The 17870-nt window shown below is 62.6% G+C and overlaps 1 protein-coding gene across 4 annotated transcripts; it reads left to right on the forward strand.

Annotated features, from left to right (window-relative positions):
• The first annotated feature begins 793 nt into the window (after nt 1-793).
• STX1A (syntaxin 1A) lies at nt 794-17677 on the forward strand. Of its 4 annotated transcripts, none has more exons than XM_045875531.3 (10): nt 794-936; nt 8854-8931; nt 9109-9208; nt 11834-11908; nt 12665-12738; nt 12839-12947; nt 13039-13112; nt 13875-14012; nt 15535-15645; nt 15966-17673. In XM_045875531.3, the coding sequence occupies exons 1-10, from the start codon at nt 907-909 to the stop codon at nt 16041-16043; spliced, it is 867 nt and encodes a 288-aa protein (XP_045731487.1). In that variant the 5' UTR covers nt 794-906; the 3' UTR covers nt 16044-17673. The 4 variants fall into 4 exon arrangements, 3 of the variants coding, with proteins under 3 accessions (XP_045731487.1, XP_045731488.1, XP_064449194.1); XR_006790831.3 differs by having other exon boundaries at nt 797-936; nt 15471-15645; nt 15966-17667; XM_045875532.3 differs by having other exon boundaries at nt 795-936; nt 13875-14011; nt 15580-17677.
• The last annotated feature ends 193 nt before the right edge of the window (nt 17678-17870 follow it).

Raw genomic sequence — 17870 nt, forward strand, 5'->3', positions numbered from 1 at the left:
GGGTCTAGGCTAGGGCACAGAGGGACAGCTGGGGGGGGGGGGGCTGAGGGGGGTTATATGGCTACTGTCTCAACAAGGCGCTGGCAGGGATCAAAAGAGCATCTGCTACTGACTAGCCCCCACCCACCACCCCTCTACACGCTGCTAAGATCTTTCCATTAGTGCCACAGTAAGCGGGGCCGGAGGCTTAGCTGCCCCCAGCCATATAGAGAAATAGGATCTCGGGCCTGGGGCTGGGGCTCTGGGTGGGATTGTAGGGAAAGGGGCAGGAGAGCAGGCTTTAGCTTAGATCTCCCTTCCTCAGAGACAGAAGGGTTCCTGCATCCCGCTGGGAGTGGAAACTAAAGGAAAAGGGGTGGTCACCCAGCATCAGACCAGTGAACTGAGAAATCCCCGGGAAGGAGGGGCGAGAGCCTGAGTCTGGATGAGGTGTTGGGGGAAAGTGGGAAGGTAGGGGCTCAGCGGCTGTAACTCTGGCGGAGGTTTTTGGAGGGGAGTGCCAGATGTCCCAAGGCCATAAAATCTAGAGGTTTCCGACCTCCAGCAAATCCCCAGGGGTGTGAGGAGCTCTGGGGGTGTAAATCCAAGGTCCAGAACGAGGGCGGAGCCGCTGGGAGAGGGAGCGGGGGCTCTGGGGCCCCACCCCAGGCAGGGATCACGCGGCGTGGGGCACGCGGGGGCACGGGGGTCCCAGGGCTCCGACCCCACTGCGCCGGCCCGGGCCCGGTGGGGCGGGGGCGGGGCCGGCGGCTGGGCGGGGCCGGGCGGGGCGGGGCCGGGCTGGGGGCTGGGCCGGGGTCCCGGGGGCCGGGGCGGGGCCGGGCTGGCGCTGCGCAGCCGCGGGGCGGCCGCCGCGCATGCGGGGCTCACACGGCTGCAGCCGGCGCCGCTGCCACTCCCGGGAGCATGAAGGACCGAACCCAGGAGCTCCGCACGGTGAGTCCGGCCCCCGCGCGCCGCCGCTCGCCGCCAGCGTCCCGCGCCCCGCGCGCCGGCCGCTCCCCTCCCGGCCTCGGCGGCCACCCGGCGACAGCCCCTGCGTCCCCGGCCGGGCGGGAGGGAGCGGTGCGGAGCCCGGGACCCCGACGCCCCTCCGGGTCCCGCCCCTCGGACCCACTCGGGGTCACGGGCTCGCGTGAGCTCGGCGCCGTGGGCCCGCGGGCTGGCGGCCGGAGCCCGGGGTCCTGGATAAACTTTTCGGCGCCCCCTTGTTTTGGGGGGTCGGAGGGCTATTACCAGATACCGGTGGCGGGACGGAAGGCTGACCTCTCCCGCGGCCCGCGGAGCAGGTCCTGTCTCTGTCCCCTCACTGTGCCTCATCACTGACCCTCCTGTCCCCCCGCAGGGGTGTGGACAGACGGCGGGACCGCAGCGGCAAGGGGCCGGGGGCGGTCCCCTGCCCAGAGCCCAGCTGCAGGGCGCGCTGCGGAAACCGGGCCGCCGGGTGGGGCCGGGCTTCTCGGGCGGGCGCTGTCCCGCGGGGCGCCCCGCCGCCTCCGTCACCTGTAGCTCCCATCACCTGTGGCTCCCCATCCCCGTCGCGCTCGGGGTTTGCTAACCGCCCCGGTCCCAGAGGGGTCAGATATTCGACCCCGGTCCACCTTCCTGGCTTCCGGGCAGCCGCGGCCAGCCGGCGGCGTTTTCAGACCCTTCCGGGGTTCCTGGTCTGATTCCAACCTGAACCTATTTCTCCACCTGTGTCTCGGAGGCCCCCGGGGTGTGGCTCCTGGGGCGGGGTTTGGGGGGAGTAAGAGGATGCACAAAGGCTCTGACCAGAGCCCACCCTATCCTAGCCCTGACTGAGACCCCTGCCGCTTGCTCCTCTTTCACTCCTACCCCCTCGCCCCCGTCTCCCCTGGACTCAGACATTTCCCAGGACATTCTCACCTCTGCCCTTAGAGATGGCAAGCCTGGGGGCGTGTGGGGGCAGTGAAGGAAATGAAGCCTGCCTGTGGGGAGGGTGGGCATCAGGGCTCTAGACCAGGCTGACTCTTGTCTGATCCCCTAGCTGACCACCCTGCTGTCTGGCAGGTGCCCTGCCCGCAGTGCTGATCTGGGGTGGGGGCGCAGCTAGCTCACTGGCTCCTCTGAGCTCCCCCCCCTGCTACCCCTCTTGGAGCCAGAGACCGAGGTCCTCTTATATGAAAAGTTTTAGGTGTCCTTTGGGCTTTTGACCCCCTGGCTTGACCTGTCTGTCCAGAGGCTCCCTGTATCTGTGACCTCTCTCCCCCATTATACCAGTCTTGTCTCCTGGGCAGTCTGGAGCTGGTACCTGTACTCTCCTGCCTCCGTTTCCCCCCCTTGCTCTGGCTACCCCCCCCACCCTTCCAACAGACCTTTTATTCCTGGCCAAATGCCCAGCCCCCAGGGTAAACCTCAGGAGGTTTCAAAGGAAGAAGATGGTCCCTCATGTCATATATGATGTCTAAACACTTCCCCCGCCAGCCCTTGCGGTTGCCCTCAAGCTTCCTGTGCTATGTTGAGTCAGAAAGAATGTTATCTTGGTGATGAATGGCCGTGTGGTGCATTTGCTGATGTTTGGGTGCCTGGTGGGTCAGACGAGAGTGTATGTGGGAACCAAGTGGTCAGGGAAACACAGTCCTTTACATGGGACAGGGTCTCTGGTGCATCAGCCTTCATCCCCTCTGCTAAAGGGGAAACTGAGGCACAAGAGAGCAGATGGCATGCCTGGTAGCTCAAAAGGGATGGTAGAAAGGGGCTTTGTCCCAAAGACAGACTTAGGCCTGGCTGGGACTGGGGGACCACGCAGAAGGCTTGGGTTGTAGGGAGCTTGAACCCAGGTCTTTTGCTCTGGTGTGTGTCTCTGTGACCCTTCACACCCACCCCCAACATACGTACATAAACACTAGCCATAGTGGTCCCTTAGATGGTGAGGCCTGGCTTCTCTGTGGATTCGCTGGGGCTTCCTCTCTAGACCCCACCCTGCAGGCATTCAGAACCCATGGAGGCTGCTGTACTCATTGCCGGGTGGCCTTGCCCACTGGGGGTTTCTTGCAGGCTGCAGGAGCCCACACTGGGTGGGCTGGGACAATTTGTCATTCCCACAAGTCTCCCTCTGGGCCTTGGATTCCCACCTATAAAAGTAGAGATAAGGAAACCTAGAGCCCAGTTTCTCAGGGCAGGGGGTGGTCACCTGAGTCCGACTCCATATTCAGGGGAGACCTTGAACCCTAGGAGTCAGAATTCTCAGATCAGAGTCCCCAGGAACCAAGAGGCCAGTCCTGGATGGGCTGGACAGAGGTGGCGCTTGGGCCAGTGACTTGCATGGTAGCCAGCCCTCCCTCCCTCCTCCCCCCTCCTTCTTCCCCACCCAGCGCCACCACATTTGGAAGGAAGGCAAAGGGAGCTTATTTATAAAAGTCACACTTGGGGAAGGAGCTGGTGCGTTTCCTCAGCGCTCTGCAGGCCAGGCCCAGCCCTCCAGCCTTCCCCAGCTCCTGCTTCGCAGGCAGCTGATCCTGCAGTTGTATAGACCTAGTGAAGGGATCATCGGGGGCCCTTAGAGGTCAGAAGGACAACCCAGGGGCCTAAGAGGGGCAAAGACAAGCCCAGGGTCACAGAACCGGGGAGACTTAGGACAAGGTGCCCCTGGGCAGCCCCACCTGGCATACCACTGCCTCCTTCCCCCCCCACTCAGAGGGCTCCCTGGTTTTCTTTCTGAGATCTTCTTGGAGCTGACCCACCCTTCCCTGGGTCCAGGAGGGTGTTTATCTCTGTGCTGAGCCACATGCAGGACATGGGGCCTGCGGCGGGAGCCAGAGGACAGAGAGGGGGGAGCATTGGGGCTGCCAGCCCCTGGAAGAAGGGAACCTGGGGTGACCCAGAAGGGGTTGGGTAGAAATGGGAGGAGGGAAGATGGTCCAAAAGGAGGGGCCTCCGGTAGTAAAGGCAGAGAGGTTGCAAAGCCCAACCAGGAGAGAATGGTGGGTGGTCTGATGCCTGGCTGGGGAAGCCCGTGCGCCCCTTTGCCCACCCATTCCCCCTTTCTCTCTCATTGCTGGGAAGAGACTGGGTGTCCTGGACAACACCAGGCAGGTTCTTGCCTTAACCTCTCTGTGCCCATTTCATCCATACAGTGCAGCCGGCCGGATCCGCCTTGCAGAGTGGAAGAATGGGGATGTAAGAGTAGGCCTCCTTCCCTCCCCTTACCTCCTTGGGGTTTCCCAGAAGAAACCGTGGGTTTGGACACATTGTCCCCTGGGGTGCCGCCGGAATGACCTTCAGGGACGATCTAGTCCAACCTCCTCTTTCACAAATTGGAAAACTGAGGTCTGGAAAGGGCCAGAGGTTTATCTAAGGTCACACAGTATATTGGGACAGGGGTTGGGGGGGTGGAAGGAGTGCGGGGCTGAAACCACCTCCTCTCCATGGGCTGAGGCTGCCTTCTGGAGCTGCCCTGGGGCCCTGGTCAGGGGCAGGGATCTGGAGGTGAAGGGCGTACACCAGATGGGGAGAGGGTGAAAGGGTCAGACGAGGGAAGGGGGGTCTGGAGACCCAGCTTGGCCTCACATACCCCTGACTCAGCTCTGGGTCTCTCTGCTCTAGTCGTATTGACTTTGATTCGTCATTAAAAACAAGAAGGGGAAAAAAAATAGCCCTCGAGGCAGACAACAGCCAACTCCTGCTCAGGAGGAATGAATCAACCCTGTTGGCTGGCCTCCTGCCATCCATCCCTGGGGACGGGCCTGGAGGCTGCCTGGACTCTGAGCCTCTTGGAGGAATCACACTTTTGTTTCCAGGAAGGTATCCTGGCATCCTGGAGCCTCTGCCAGGAGAGACCACCAGGGCTGTCTGGCCTCCTCTAGAAGTTTAGGGCTTCTGGCCAGGGTGGCCATTCCGGATGGCTTGGGCCAGAGGCCTCATGAGGCCAGAGTCTGTCAGAAAGGAGTAAGATCAGACCACTGGTTCTCAACCCCGGGGTGGGGGTACTTTTTAAAAACTTGGCCTTACCAGCCCCAAACCCCTAAATTCTGATTCAGTCTCTCTAGGGTAGAACCCTGGAAGCTGGTTTTTTGGGGTTTTTTTTTTTTTTTTTTAAGCCTTTCAAGGGATCATGGTGCTGCAACAGGATTAAGAACCACTGAACAAACACCACGACAAGTCAAATATTGGATGGATGTGAGAGGAAGAGGAAGAAAGTAGATGTACCCTGGTTTCTGATTTGGGGGGACCCTTGAGAATGGGGGGTTTCAGAGGAGGTGCTCAGGAGAACGAGGCAGAACCTAGTTTGGGCCAGATGGCAGGTAGGGTGCTCACATGATGCCTGGGTGGGTTTATCCTGAAGATGTTTGCCACTCCGAGCTTGCGACCACTCCCAGGCTCCAGATGCCACCTCAAGTCCCCAGTCCAGTCCAGCCCTCTTTCTGGAGCTGTGACTGTCACTCACAGAGGGCTGGCAGATTTCCAAAGGAGCTGGGGCCCTCATGATTCTAAACCATCTGGGTGTTCCCTTTGTGCATGTTGGTGATGCCCACCCTGACCATCCCAGGACACCAGGAGACGCCAGCCTAGTTCCTACTTCCTTTTGGGTCAGGAGTGTGTCTGGATTTGGGGCTTGTCATTTATTTAGTGCCAGTGAAACCTGATTGGGGTCTTAGTTAACCTGGAGGATGTCTCTAGAAAGGTGCCACAGGGCTCTGGCCTAGATGTGGATGAGGTTGCTGGGGGCCCCAGAGTCATGAGCCATCAGATTCTCACAAAGTGGAACAAGGATCAGAACAAATGAAGAAATTAAGCAAAAAAAGTCCTTCACTTGAGCCTAAAATCCAACCAAGTAGACAGTGGTAGGGAAGGGCTTGGGGCTTTTCTGGGCAGGAACTGCTATGTGATCACTTATACTGATCTCTGGTTGTATTAACAAAGGTAGATCATGTAAAAAGAGGAAGGGATGGGTCAGCTCTTTGGTACCACTTAGGCCACAATCAACAGCAGATTCAGTTTGTATCATGTACCGCAGAAGAAGATAGAGACTGGACCAAAGAAGTCTGGGGCGGGGGTTGCAATTTAGGGCCCTGGGCGGGGGGGTGGAATATGAGGGGAAGGGAACGGTCAGCATGAGGAGAAAAACCCAGGGAAGATGTGGATGCTGCCTTCAGGTCTCTGGCAAGACCAGCCCAGGGAGAGGGCACCAACAGGTTTTTTATGGCTTAGGGCCGCAGGAAAGGGGCATCGGGGCAGCCCAAGGTAGGCAGAGCTGCCCGGGAAAGCTAGTGAGCTCACCATCACAGGAGGTATGCAAGCTGAGGCCGGCAGCTGAGGCCAAGGTGACTTTTCAGGTCCCTTAGGGCCTGAGAGCGTGTGGCTGTGGTTCCAGTAGAGATGTGAGTAGTGTGTGGGGAACCCGAGGAGCAAGATACTGACCCAGGGGAAGGCTTCTGAAAGGAGATGGCATCTAAGGATGAGGGGAATGTCAGCTTCATGGAATCAGCATTCCAGCCAGAGGGAATTGCATGGGGCAAGGGAAGACAGCGGGTGGGCTGTGGAGGCAGGGAGATGGTTTAGGTGGGGTGTGCCGGGGTCCAGTTTCAGGCTGCGGCAGTGAGGTGACGAGGGGCAGTGGGTGAAAAGTCCTGAGGAGGAAGAAGAGCCAGGACGTGGTAAGGAAGGGGTCCCCATGGAGAGTCCCCTCAGGGTTTTGCTTGGAGTCACCACTGGTGTGACCAAGGCTGTGACGTCAGACCCTCAACCCTCCGATTGGCTTTGGGGCTAATCTGAATGCTACCTTCGGGGTGGACCCCTACCTGGGAGCCCCAGTCAGGCCCTGGCCCCAGGTGTCCCCTTCCTCAGCTCTGCACTCATGGCCGGCGGGCAGGGAGGAGAGCGTGGACATCCTTCCTGCCAGCCCTCTGTTGGAGAAACTCCCTGACTCTAGCCGTCAGTTTCCTGGGGAGGCTGTGGAGGGAGTAGGTCGGAGCTGCTGGATGCTCGAGAAGATCCGTCCTTGTTTTATAGGCGGGCAAGCCGAGGCCCAGGGAGAGCAGTAGCCCAGACCCCAGGGGTCTCTGGCAACAGCTCTCCTCTCCGGAAACCCTGGCGCCCTTGTCTTTGGCCCTAGCCGGTCATTACTCTTCTGGGAGGGGAGCTGGAAAATTCTCCTTCTGTCCTTTCCTGTCCATCCTCCTCTTTCTCTAGATGCCAAAAAGACAGAGAGGGCAGGCCGTTGAAGGGCAGGAGCTCCTGGGACCACCTCCCAACCTGGCAGGCTGCCCCGGAGCGGGAGCTGGGCTCCTCCAGACTGCACTCTGCCTCAGTTTCCCTAAGGAGTGCTCCTCTAGCTTAGCTTCTGCGCCTGGAAAGGTTCAGAAGTGTGGAAATGGCTCCTAGATTCTCTTTGTCAATAGGTGGGCTTGGTTGGGGGGAGGGGGCCACCTGGTAGCAGCCACAGGCACTTGTGGGAGCGAGGATTTATTTTAGCTGCTGGGGGAGGAAGTGTGATCTCTTGATGAGAGGGGCCTGTCAGAGCCGCCTCCGTAAAGTTCCCAACCAACCCCCTCTGCTGTCTGGTCCCACTCTGGTGGGGCAGTGGGACCCCGAGAGCCCCAGGGGCACAGCCCTTTCAGAACATGCTGTGCCTTCCCACCCTTTCTCAGCCTTCTGTCCCCGCAGCCAGGCGTCCCTGTCCCCACTGCACACAGGAGCAAACAGACCCAGACGGCACGTCCCTCAGCCAGCCACTGTCTGCGCTGGGCACGGAACCTGGGTCCCCCAGCTTCACCATCCCTCCACTGCCACCTGCCCCTGTCCTCGGCTCTGACCCTGACATAAGAGAGATCAAGGTGAAGGCCAGTGCCCAGCCTGCTCACGCCTCCTCCCGTGGGGTGCTGAGACCTGAAGGGGTGTGACCAAGCCTGATAACCCCAGTCTGAGGGGGCCGGTCCCACCCTCCGTATCCTGGCCTTGGCCGTGGAGAGGGACTTGCCCTTGCCAGCAGAGTGGGCTGCTCCTGGCGACTTGAAGCGTGTAAGGCGGACCGTGATGAGCACGGCCGGCACACTGGGAAGTCAGAGGTGTAATTACTCCGCCCCGTGATGGGGGTGGCTTTTGTCTGGCTGCTCCTGGGGTGGCGGGGTGGGGCCTAGGGCAGGCCCCGAGCCAAGTGACATGACTGGCCTCTCAGGCTGGTGGGGCCCAGCTCTGGGCCTGGAGGGGAAGAGGATGGAGGTCTGATGTCGAGAATGACAAGGGGACAGCTGAGCTTGCAGGGCTGTGTGCAGCCAGCATCTCTCAGGCCTGCTTGAGGAGCTGTGGGATGGCCCGTGTCTGAGCCAGCCTGCCTTTTCGGGGGCAGGTGTGGGTGGCGCCCAGGCCTCCCACTCCCGCCCCCCATCCCTGGAAAAGGAGCTTGGGGACTTTGGGCCCCATCCTAATTGAAACCATCGGGACTGGAAAGTAGAGAAGGCTGGTTTCCAGCCGGCCTGTCCCAGGCAAGGTCTGTGAGTTGGGGGCCCCTGGCCAGGGGGCCAAGCCTTTCCAGCTGCCCCCTAGGGTGAGGGACGTGCCAGGAGGACTCCGGTCCTGGGGGGAAAGGGCAGGCAGCTGGGCAGGGGATGGAGTCCTTGGCCTAGAGACTCTACAGACTTGGCCCTGTCACCATCTTGACAGGCAAGGCCTCTTTCCTTATGGGGGGGCCCCAGGGGTCCTCCACGTCTCACTGTGGCTGGTTGCCGAGGACGCTGCTAAGAGGACAGAGGGCAGTGGTCGGGGCCGCGGAGCTGAGCCTGTGAGCCTGCTGAATATGGACTCTGGGTAGTTCGCGGTCCCGGGTCCAGTGGGTCCCAGTGGGTCCCAGTGGGCCTACCACAGGTCCGCTCACGTGTACACACCCCTGCGCAGGCCAAGGACAGCGATGACGATGATGATGTCACTGTCACCGTGGACCGGGACGGCTTCATGGATGAGTTCTTTGAACAGGTGGGAGCCAGCACAGCCCGCGTCCGCGAATACACTGGCAGACCTTGGAGGCGGGGGGCCCACGTCACACCCCCACCCGAAGCCTGGTCCAGCCTCTCTCTGAGCCTGGCCGCCAGCCCCGGGGCCCACGAGCGCCCTCCCCGGGGTCTCCTCCTGACCGGAGGCCTTGGTGTGCAGGTGGAGGAGATCCGCGGCTTCATTGACAAGATCTCGGAGAACGTGGAGGAGGTGAAACGGAAGCACAGCGCCATCCTGGCCTCCCCCAACCCTGATGAGAGTGAGTGTGGAGGACTGAGGGGCAGCTTCCAGGCCTCCTGGAAGGCGCGGCAGCTGGGGAGGGAGGGGCTCCTGGATCCCCAGCAGCCTCACTGTTGGGCGGCTGAGGGGTACCTGGGCCTGGCCAGGGTGGGGAGGGCCCCGTGGAAAGCTTCAGGGAACACGGCTGGCCCAGGCCTGGGGTGGGGGGCCTCCGGCCAGCCCCGCCCCCGCCAGGTAAGCTGGGTGGGAAGGCGCAAAAGGCAGCCTGTCTGCCCAGCCCCTCCCTTTCCCGAGCCTCCCCGGGCAGCAGATGGCTGCGCCGAGCCTCAGCGCCGTGGGAGGGCAAGCCGGCCGAGCAGGAGGAGCTTCCGGAAAGAGCTGGCAGCCCTGGCACCTGGCCACTGGTACCCTGGAGCCGGGCCTTCTCGGGGCTCTAGGAAGTCACCTTTCTCCCTGTGCACAGGGAGCCTCTGTGTGTCTGCATTCCACTCTGTCCCCACACAGGCCCCCCTGAGCCTCCTGTCACAGCTCCTGGCGAGGTGTTGATGACTGCCCTGCCCTGTGCCAGGCGACTGCACGCAGGCCCCAGATTCCTTCCCCTCAGCCCCCGGGGAAGCAGTGACAGCGCTGGGGCCCAGGCCTGGGACCTGGGCACACACACACTGCTCCTGCTGGCTCGCCTCAAGCACGAGCCCCGGGGGCCCCAAGAATGCGAGGGGGAGGGTCCCGGCGCTGGGCAGGCCTGGGGAAGCACTCAGGGCTGGGCATGCGAGTGGCCTGCAGCTGTGTCTGCCTGTCCCCGGCCCCTCGGCCCCTGGTCCGCCGGCATCCTCAAGCCCCCGGGAGAAATCTCTCCACAGCCCCCAAAGGGCGCTGGAACCCGAGGCCAGGGCCAAGCCGAGCGGGCCCAGTGCCGGGCCCTTGGAAAGCAAAATGAGTCCGCTGGGAGTCCGTGCCAGGAATGGGTGGGAAGGAGAGAGGGGCCACCCGAGGCAGGGCCCACGTTCAGTGTGGCCACCACGCATCGCCCCTCTCCCCAGAGGTTTGTCTCGGGTAGCAGCATGTGACGTCATATATCTTCCCGCGCATGTGCGTCTGAGTCTGCGTGTGTCCCCATGGGTCCCTCCTGCTGAGGGTCAGAGGGGGCCGGCTGTGGGAACAGGGTACTTTAAGAGCTGTCACTCCCCTGCTGGCAGATGGGGTGAACGTGGGGTGACAGACACCAGAAAGGATTCTCTCGGCTCCCTTGTCCCACCTTCCGCACAAGGTCTCCCCGCGTCATAGTCTGTAGCGACCGGTTCAGAATAGCCACCACGAGCCAAGCAGTCAGGACCGGCCAGTGGTCACTGATGTGGGGAGGGGGCTCCCCAGTGAAGGTTCTAGAGCGGAGGGAGCAGTTACCGAAGAGGCACCGGGAAGGACTACGGCGAGCGGGGGGGGCTTTCCTGGGCCAAGGGCTGCCCTGCCTCCCCTGGGGGCCGCCTTCCGGGCTGGGCTATTTTGGGTCTGAGCAAGAGAGGCAGAGACGGCAAAGCAGCTGGTAACCAAGTTTCGTTTGTACGAATGAGGTGCCCTCCTCCGCTCCTCGAAGCCCCCCACCTCACGATCCACTTAGTAGGTGCCCCCCCCCCATCAACTGCTGTAAATGCCCCCCTCCCAACCTCCTCTAGGAGAGGCCCAGCCCCAGAGGAAAGCAGACCGTGGATAGGACAGGCTCAGCCAGGAGCTCTGTCCTGGTTTCTCCAGGAAATAGAGTCCTGGGGTTGCCCTGAGGCTGGGGCGCTGTCATGAGTCATTGCTCCAGCCAGCACCCCAGAGGGAAGCAGCCACCCTGCCCCACTCGGCCAGCCACCACCACCCCCTGCCGGGGGTGGGGCAAGCTGGGTACCCCCCATGGCCTCTGCCAGCTTTAGAGAGATGGTTCCAGTTGGAACAAGGGCCAGATTCCCCCCACTTTGTCACAGAACCAGCCAGCTGGTGCTCCAGAGCCAACTGTGTGCCAGGGGGCACACCTGTCTGAGCCTCTTCTCCATCAGCTCCCATCTAGGCCAGGTGCCTCATGCCCTCGTCCACCCCCTGGGCCCTCAGTGCTTGGCCCCCACTGAGCTCAGCACCTAGGAAGCGGGGCTCAGTAGAACAGGGTCTCCCCCCGCCCAGGGTGCTCCGTGGAGGGGGGCTCGCTTCAGCCTGCCTGGCCCCTGGCTCTGTCACCCTATTGGCTGGATGTCTGTCCCCCTCACCCCCAGCTACCAGGTGACTCTAGGTGAGCCCGCACCCCCCACCTTCGACTCAGGCAAGCATCAAGTCAGTGTTCCCCAGTGCCGACTCCAGCATCTAGCTGCTCCACAGTTATTTCTGCCTTAAATTTAGACCCATCTGTTGTGTGCAGGGGGTGGGAGAGCCAGCAAAGGAGGAAGGGAGGCTCCTTGGAAGGCAGCACAGAGGGGGTGAAGCTGCAGCTGGTGTGGCCCCGGCCCAGGGTTGGAGGGGCAGGCAGAGCCTTAGCCAGCGGAAGGGGGGAGACCCGGGACCCAGGCTCTGCCCGGAGCCCCACGACCGGGCCCCCTGCACCAGGGGCTGAGCCTGAACGTCAGGCAGCGGGGGAACCCTGGGCATCTACCCTCTCCCCCTTCTACCTCCCCAGAGACGAAGGAGGAGCTGGAGGAGCTCATGTCTGACATAAAGAAGACCGCAAACAAAGTTCGCTCCAAGTTAAAGAGTGAGTCTGGGCTCCATCCAGGCCTTGTCTTGGGGGGCGGTGGGGGGCACTCTGGGCCTGCCTCCTCTGCATTCCGCGGGTCTCACGGACTCGGAGGGGTACACTGGGTCTTGCTTTCCTTTATGAGGGTGCCATCACATGCCCATTCTCTCAGCTGCTACTTGGCAAGGCTTGTTTGGGCCAGGCTCGGGGCCGGGCCTCGGGACAGATGCCTGAGGCTTCAGTGAGGGAGTGCTCCACTCTGGGAATTGTCCCCCACTTCAGCTAAAGAGGGCTCAAGGGGTGGCCAGCACCGCCTGGTCCCACACACAAGCCCCATGCGCTTGTGGGAGCCCAGAGGTGTATAGGCCCAGGGGCCGCCCCTGGCGGCCCTCCCCACTCTGGGCATGGCCCCTTGTTGGGCGCACAGGCTTCCTGAGCAGAAGGCCGGGTGGGCCCGAGCTGCCGGGCCTAGTACGCAGTAGGCGCTCATACACACAGAGCTTGGTGGGTGCCTGAGGCCTCGCAGATGGGTGTGCATATGTGCACACCCCGAAACCTGCATCGTGCCCGGATGGGCCCCTGGCGGCCCCTCCCACAGTGCCTGGCGCACCCTCTTCCTCTGCTTCCTATGTGGCTCCCCCCGCCCCCGCCACAGTCCACACTAGACCCTCCCCAGGGGAGGTCCGGAGCCAGATCCTGGGTGTGTGGGTCCAAGAGGGAGGGGACAATGGTGAGGGGGACGGGTTATGGCTCAGCAGCCCCCCTCTCCCACAGGCATCGAGCAGAGCATCGAGCAGGAGGAAGGCCTCAACCGCTCATCCGCGGACCTGAGGATCCGAAAGACACAGGTGCCGCCGGCGGGCCTCCGGGGGGGCCCGGCGGGCTCTTGAGGCCCTGGGGCTCTGTGGAGCTGGGCCTGACACTTGCACCCCCATCTTGCACCCCCAGCACTCCACGCTGTCCCGCAAGTTTGTGGAGGTCATGTCCGAGTACAATGCCACGCAGTCTGACTACCGTGAGCGCTGCAAGGGCCGCATCCAGAGGCAACTGGAGATCAGTAAGCTGAGAGGGGGCGGGCAGGGGTGAGGGGCGGGGCCGGGGCTGAGCCCCACGGGGTGTGCAGGGCTCAGTGCGACCCCTGCTCACAGCTGGCCGGACCACGACCAGTGAGGAGCTGGAGGACATGCTGGAGAGCGGAAACCCCGCCATCTTTGCTTCTGGGGTGAGTGTGAACCACCCCGCCCCGCCCTCACCCCTAGCAGGGATCCCTGGTGTGTGTGCAAAGTGCTGAGGCTGGGGGCAGTCTTTGGATACAACCACCTTGCGAGGCCGGTCTCAGAGAAGGCTGAGTCCCAGAGGAAAAGGGACCAGACTAGGCCACTTAAATATTAGTGGCACAGGTAGAATTAAGACCCTCATCTCCTGCTTCCTCTCAATTGGGTGCACTTCCTTGCTTCACCGGCCAGGGGCTCCTTCCGCCATCCTCAGGGCCTTGTTCCTCTCCTGGGAGACACGGTGCCATTGGCCGCCTCCACGTTCAAGTGACAGTTGAGCAGGGGGCTTCCTGAAGGAGGCGGCCCACAGGGTGGAAGGCAGGTAGGGGCTGTGGGTTCCAGGAGAGAAGGGAAGGGCTAGTTACCCTCTCCAGGAGGCTGACCGGAGGGGCGGGGGGAAAGGGAGAAAGGTGGTTCAAGGCCTGGGTCCTTGGGGGGACAGTCAAGTTGGCCTCTATACAAGGCTGGTGAGCAGTGACCACGTGGTGGGCACAGGTGGCCCCCATCAGCACCGAGAAGTGCGTCCCCGAGAAATCAGGTAACAGCTAGTAAGAACCAAGCAGGAAGTGGGGGAGCGCTGTGGCTGAGGAGGGAGCCACCGCCCATCCCAGCTGCCTTCGCCCTTGGCCGGCCGTCCTGGTCCGGGGCCCCCCCTCCCTGCCCGCTGCGGCAGGCTCCTGGGTCCCCAGCCCACTGCTCCCACCCCCTAGATCATCATGGACTCCAGCATCTCAAAGCAGGCTCTGAGCGAGATTGAGACGCGGCACAGTGAGATCATCAAGCTGGAGAACAGCATCCGTGAGCTGCACGACATGTTCATGGACATGGCCATGCTCGTGGAGAGCCAGGTGAGAGCCTAGGGCCCCACTGGCCTCCGCCCGCCCAGCCCACAGCAGCACCCAGGGCTGCACTAACCCCTACCCTTTTTGCCTGACACGCTGCCCTGCCGGGAGGGACCAAGGCTCCAGGTAACTAACCACCCGCTGTGGACACCGCCTCCAGGGCCAGGCCCACCCGGAGGACCCCATCCTCTGCATGCTCTGCTTGGCCCGCCGGGACCCCAGGCCCTGCATGGCCCTCCACCCAGCCTTGTCCTGTCTTATTCACCGGCCGCCTGGCACGGGGGCACTGTGGACGGCCGCTTTTCTAGGAGCTGGAAGTATAGTAGTGACCAGGACAGCGGAGGGCCTGCTTCCTGGAGCTCATGTCTGGGGGGCGGAAGCACAGCATAAGGAAATGACAGATGGAACGTTCTCCAGTTGTGCCGGGTGCTCAGATGTTAGCAGGAGGCAGTGAGATAGAGCAGTGGTTCTCCAGCTCTAAAAGGCCCAGGAATCACGGGGGGCGGGGGGGGAAAGGCCGGCCTTGGAGGTTTCCTGGTCCCCGGTCCCAGAGATGGGTAGGTCAGAGTGGGGGCCCGTGAATTTGCATTTCTAACAGGTTCGAGGGGGGTGCTGATGCTGCTAGTCCCAGGGCCACACTTGGGGTAACACCGTAATAGCGTCCCTGCGGTGGCCACTTTGGACGGGGGTGGTCAGGGAAGGCCTCTCTAGGAGGTGGCATTTGAGCTCGGAAAGTTTCCCAGGGTCCCAGGGTGAGTGAAGAGCAGGACCAGCAGGACCTGGCCCCGAGGCTGGCAAGAGCCCGGCTCACTGAGGAGGTCGTGCGACTGGAGCGACTGGAGCGACTGGGGCTCGGTGGGGCGGGAGGGTAGTGAAGAGGAGGCAGGCGGTGGTGCTGGGCTTCTGGGTTCTCTTCTAGACCGGAGGGTCTGAAGTGTGGGGGTGGTGCGAGCCGAGCTGGGACGCCGGGCGGCCACGAGGAGGCTGCTGCCACCATGGGCTGAGAGACTGCGGCGATCTGGACACCGGCGGGCGCAGTGGACTTGGAGAGAGTGGTCATTTGTCACGTGGGTCTCGGGCAGCGTCATGGTGGGAGCGGCCTCTGGGGGCTGCTGGGGCCAGATTACGGGGCCCAGAAGAGCTACGGGAGTAGGCAGGGGGTCTTCAGTGTTGAAGACTGAAGACAGTCGGAGCTGGGTGGAACCACCACACCAGCGAGGAAGGAGTGGGACCCTGTCCAGAGCACCCTCTGCTGCCCCCGCCTCCCTCTGCCTCGCACCCAGCCCGGCTGAGCGCCCCTGCATGGTCTCCACCCCCTTGGCTGAGACTGCACGGCCAGGTCCCCTCCCAGGATGGCTGCTCTGCAGGGAAGAGAGGGTGCTGCCCCGGGGGCCTGGCCTGAGGGGGCACAGGGAGAGGCTGTACCCCATCCTCACGCCCCCATTTTTCCTCCTCTGCCCTCAGGGTGCTTCCCCAGAGTCCTGCCCTGAGGGGGGCCCACTGGAGCTGACCGGCACCGGCCCTGCAGGGGGAGATGATTGACAGGATTGAGTACAACGTGGAACATTCGGTGGACTATGTGGAGAGGGCCGTGTCTGACACCAAGAAGGCCGTCAAGTACCAGAGCAAGGCACGCCGGGTCAGTAGCCCCCCTCTGCCCATTAGAGCCCCTGGGGGCCACCACGGGTCCCTCCCCACTCGGCCTTGACCCCATCTCTGGGCTCTGACCCAAGCCCTCACCTGAGGCCTTCAGCTCCCAGCTGTCACCCCCCACCCCCGCCCGGTACATTCCAGGCAGCACCTTCCCCAGTTCCAACTCTGGTTCCATCCCCCAGACCCCCAACCCCCAACTCGGCTTAGGGACCCCTCTCCTTGCATGCCCCGCCCCTCCAAGCTCTGACCCAGCCCTCAGCCTCCCTCCCGGGTCTGAGGCCGCTCCTTCCTGCCTCCCTGGTGCAGAAGAAGATCATGATCATCATCTGCTGCGTGGTCCTGGGCATTGTCATCGCCTCCACGTTTGGAGGCATCTTCGGCTAGAAAGCACCCCACCGGCCACCCCACTCGGGACGGTCTGCCCTCAGGAGGCCCCCTGGCTGCTGCCGCCTTCGGGCTCGGAGCCCCTTCCTTCCCAGCCCACGCCGCCCCTTTCTCTGCCGTAGGGCCCTCCGTACCCACCGTGCCCTGAGCCGTCGTGTGCATGATCTCTGTGACAGTGTGTGTCTGTACCGGGGAGCGAGCGGGCTGGGGCAGGTCCGCGGCAAGGACAGACTCAGGCCCTGGCCCAGGCCGCCTCCCCCTTCCCAGGTGGCGCTGCCGGGGGTAGCCGTGCTCCCCTTCCCCCGCCTCCCGTTAATCCCACCCCAGCCTGGGGTCTGCCCTGGCCTCTGGCCTCTCCAGCTGTGCCCCGAAGCCGAGCCCCCTAAGGGGTGGGGACCAGCTGGCCGCACGGTGCTGCTTTTCAGGCTAAGGAAGGGGTGGCCCTGAGAGGCAGCCCAGCTCTAAGCCTCTACCAGCTGACCACTGCCAGGGAGGCTCAGGGTGCAGTGGCCAGGTGGCTTCTGGCTTTGCCACGACCGGGCTCCCTGCCCGCGTCAGGGCAGAGTCCAGCAGGTCTTGGCCGCCTCATACTCCCTTCCCACGTTCCCACAGCCCTGGGAGCAAGCCCTCTGGGCTATGCCTGACCCCAGGTCACGTTCTACGAGAGGCTGCCCGGTGCCTGGTTTCCAGCCACCCTTCGAGCTAGGGAGGCAGACGGGGCCCGGCGGGCCCCTGCCAGAGCCGAAGCCCACGCCCCGGGCCGGCCACCCCCCCCCCGGCAGGCCTCGGTCAGGTTCTCAAGCCATCGGGTGTTGCATGTTTGGGACAATGGCCCCTGCTCTCTTGCGCTCTGGGAAGTCAGACGTCATTCAGGCCTGCAATCGCATCCTGCCCTTGCTGTCCCCCACTAACGTGCCACGTGGGTGTCGGGTGTCTGGGATGCGGTATTCAGCAGCCAGCCGGGGAGGAGTACCTCCCTCCTCCGTCTCGGGGCTTCTCAAGTCGGAAACGTGCCCCCACCCAAGAGCCCTCTTCCTCACTGACAGGCTCGGAGTGTGCATGCGAGTGCATGCAGTGGGGGATGGGGCCGCGTCCGTGCCCCGCCTTCCCTCAGCTCTGCTCCTGCCCAGTGACTGTGACCACTGTCCGTGTTGCCTTCTTCAACCGCGACTTCCCTCCCCTCCTTCACCCCTTCACCAAAGGTCTTGGTACAACCAGCTGCCCATTTTGTGAAATTTTTATGTAGAATAAACATTTGTATCTGGATTTCTTACGGTCACAGCGTCACAGCCTTAGAACTCGGGGGTCAGTGTGCATAGCACGAAGAGGAAGGAGGGACTCTCCCTCAGCCTCCAGCCTCCAGATCCTCCGGCTCCTCCGGCCCAGCCTGAACGTCTCCACTCCTGCTTGAAGCCTGATGCCCGTTCTGTACTGTGGGCCCATAGCTACCCCCTCTCCTCCTGCTTTTCCAGGAGTCACAAGCGACCCCCAGATCCCCTCCACACCCCAGGGCAGGACTTAACCTGCCCTTCTGACCACTAGAAATCAGACAGGAGACATGCCCCCAAAGACAGGCAACCAAGTGCTGGGCCGATCAGCAAGTGGTGCAGCTCACGGCCAAAGGTCAGCCCAGGCCACAGGCTGGGTGACGGTGACGCCTTTAACAGGAGGGCAGCCGGAGGAGGCTGGGCGATGGCCTCAGGGCAGTGGGTCCCAGTTTCATCCTGCCCATGCTTCTCAAATCGGCCTCGTGCTGCAATAGATAAGCAGCCTGAAATCCAACCTGTGTTCCTTGTACGTTAAAAGGGTACTTTTCATACATTTAAG

Source organism: Mirounga angustirostris, unplaced genomic scaffold (genome assembly GCF_029215605.1).
Source record: "Mirounga angustirostris isolate CCGP_5_RB_7025 unplaced genomic scaffold, mMirAng1.0.hap1 SCAF_5, whole genome shotgun sequence".
Lineage (NCBI taxonomy): Eukaryota > Metazoa > Chordata > Mammalia > Carnivora > Phocidae > Mirounga > Mirounga angustirostris.

Excerpts from the sequence above, each read along its gene's own strand:
- STX1A (XM_045875531.3), top strand. The coding sequence starts at position 907 with ATGAAGGACCGAACCCAGGAGCTCCGCACG. Across the intron at positions 13,113-13,874 it reads CCGCCATCTTTGCTTCTGGG|ATCATCATGGACTCCAGCAT; the intron begins GTGAGTGTGAAC and ends CCCACCCCCTAG. Across the intron at positions 14,013-15,534 it reads CCATGCTCGTGGAGAGCCAG|GGGGAGATGATTGACAGGAT; the intron begins GTGAGAGCCTAG and ends CCGGCCCTGCAG.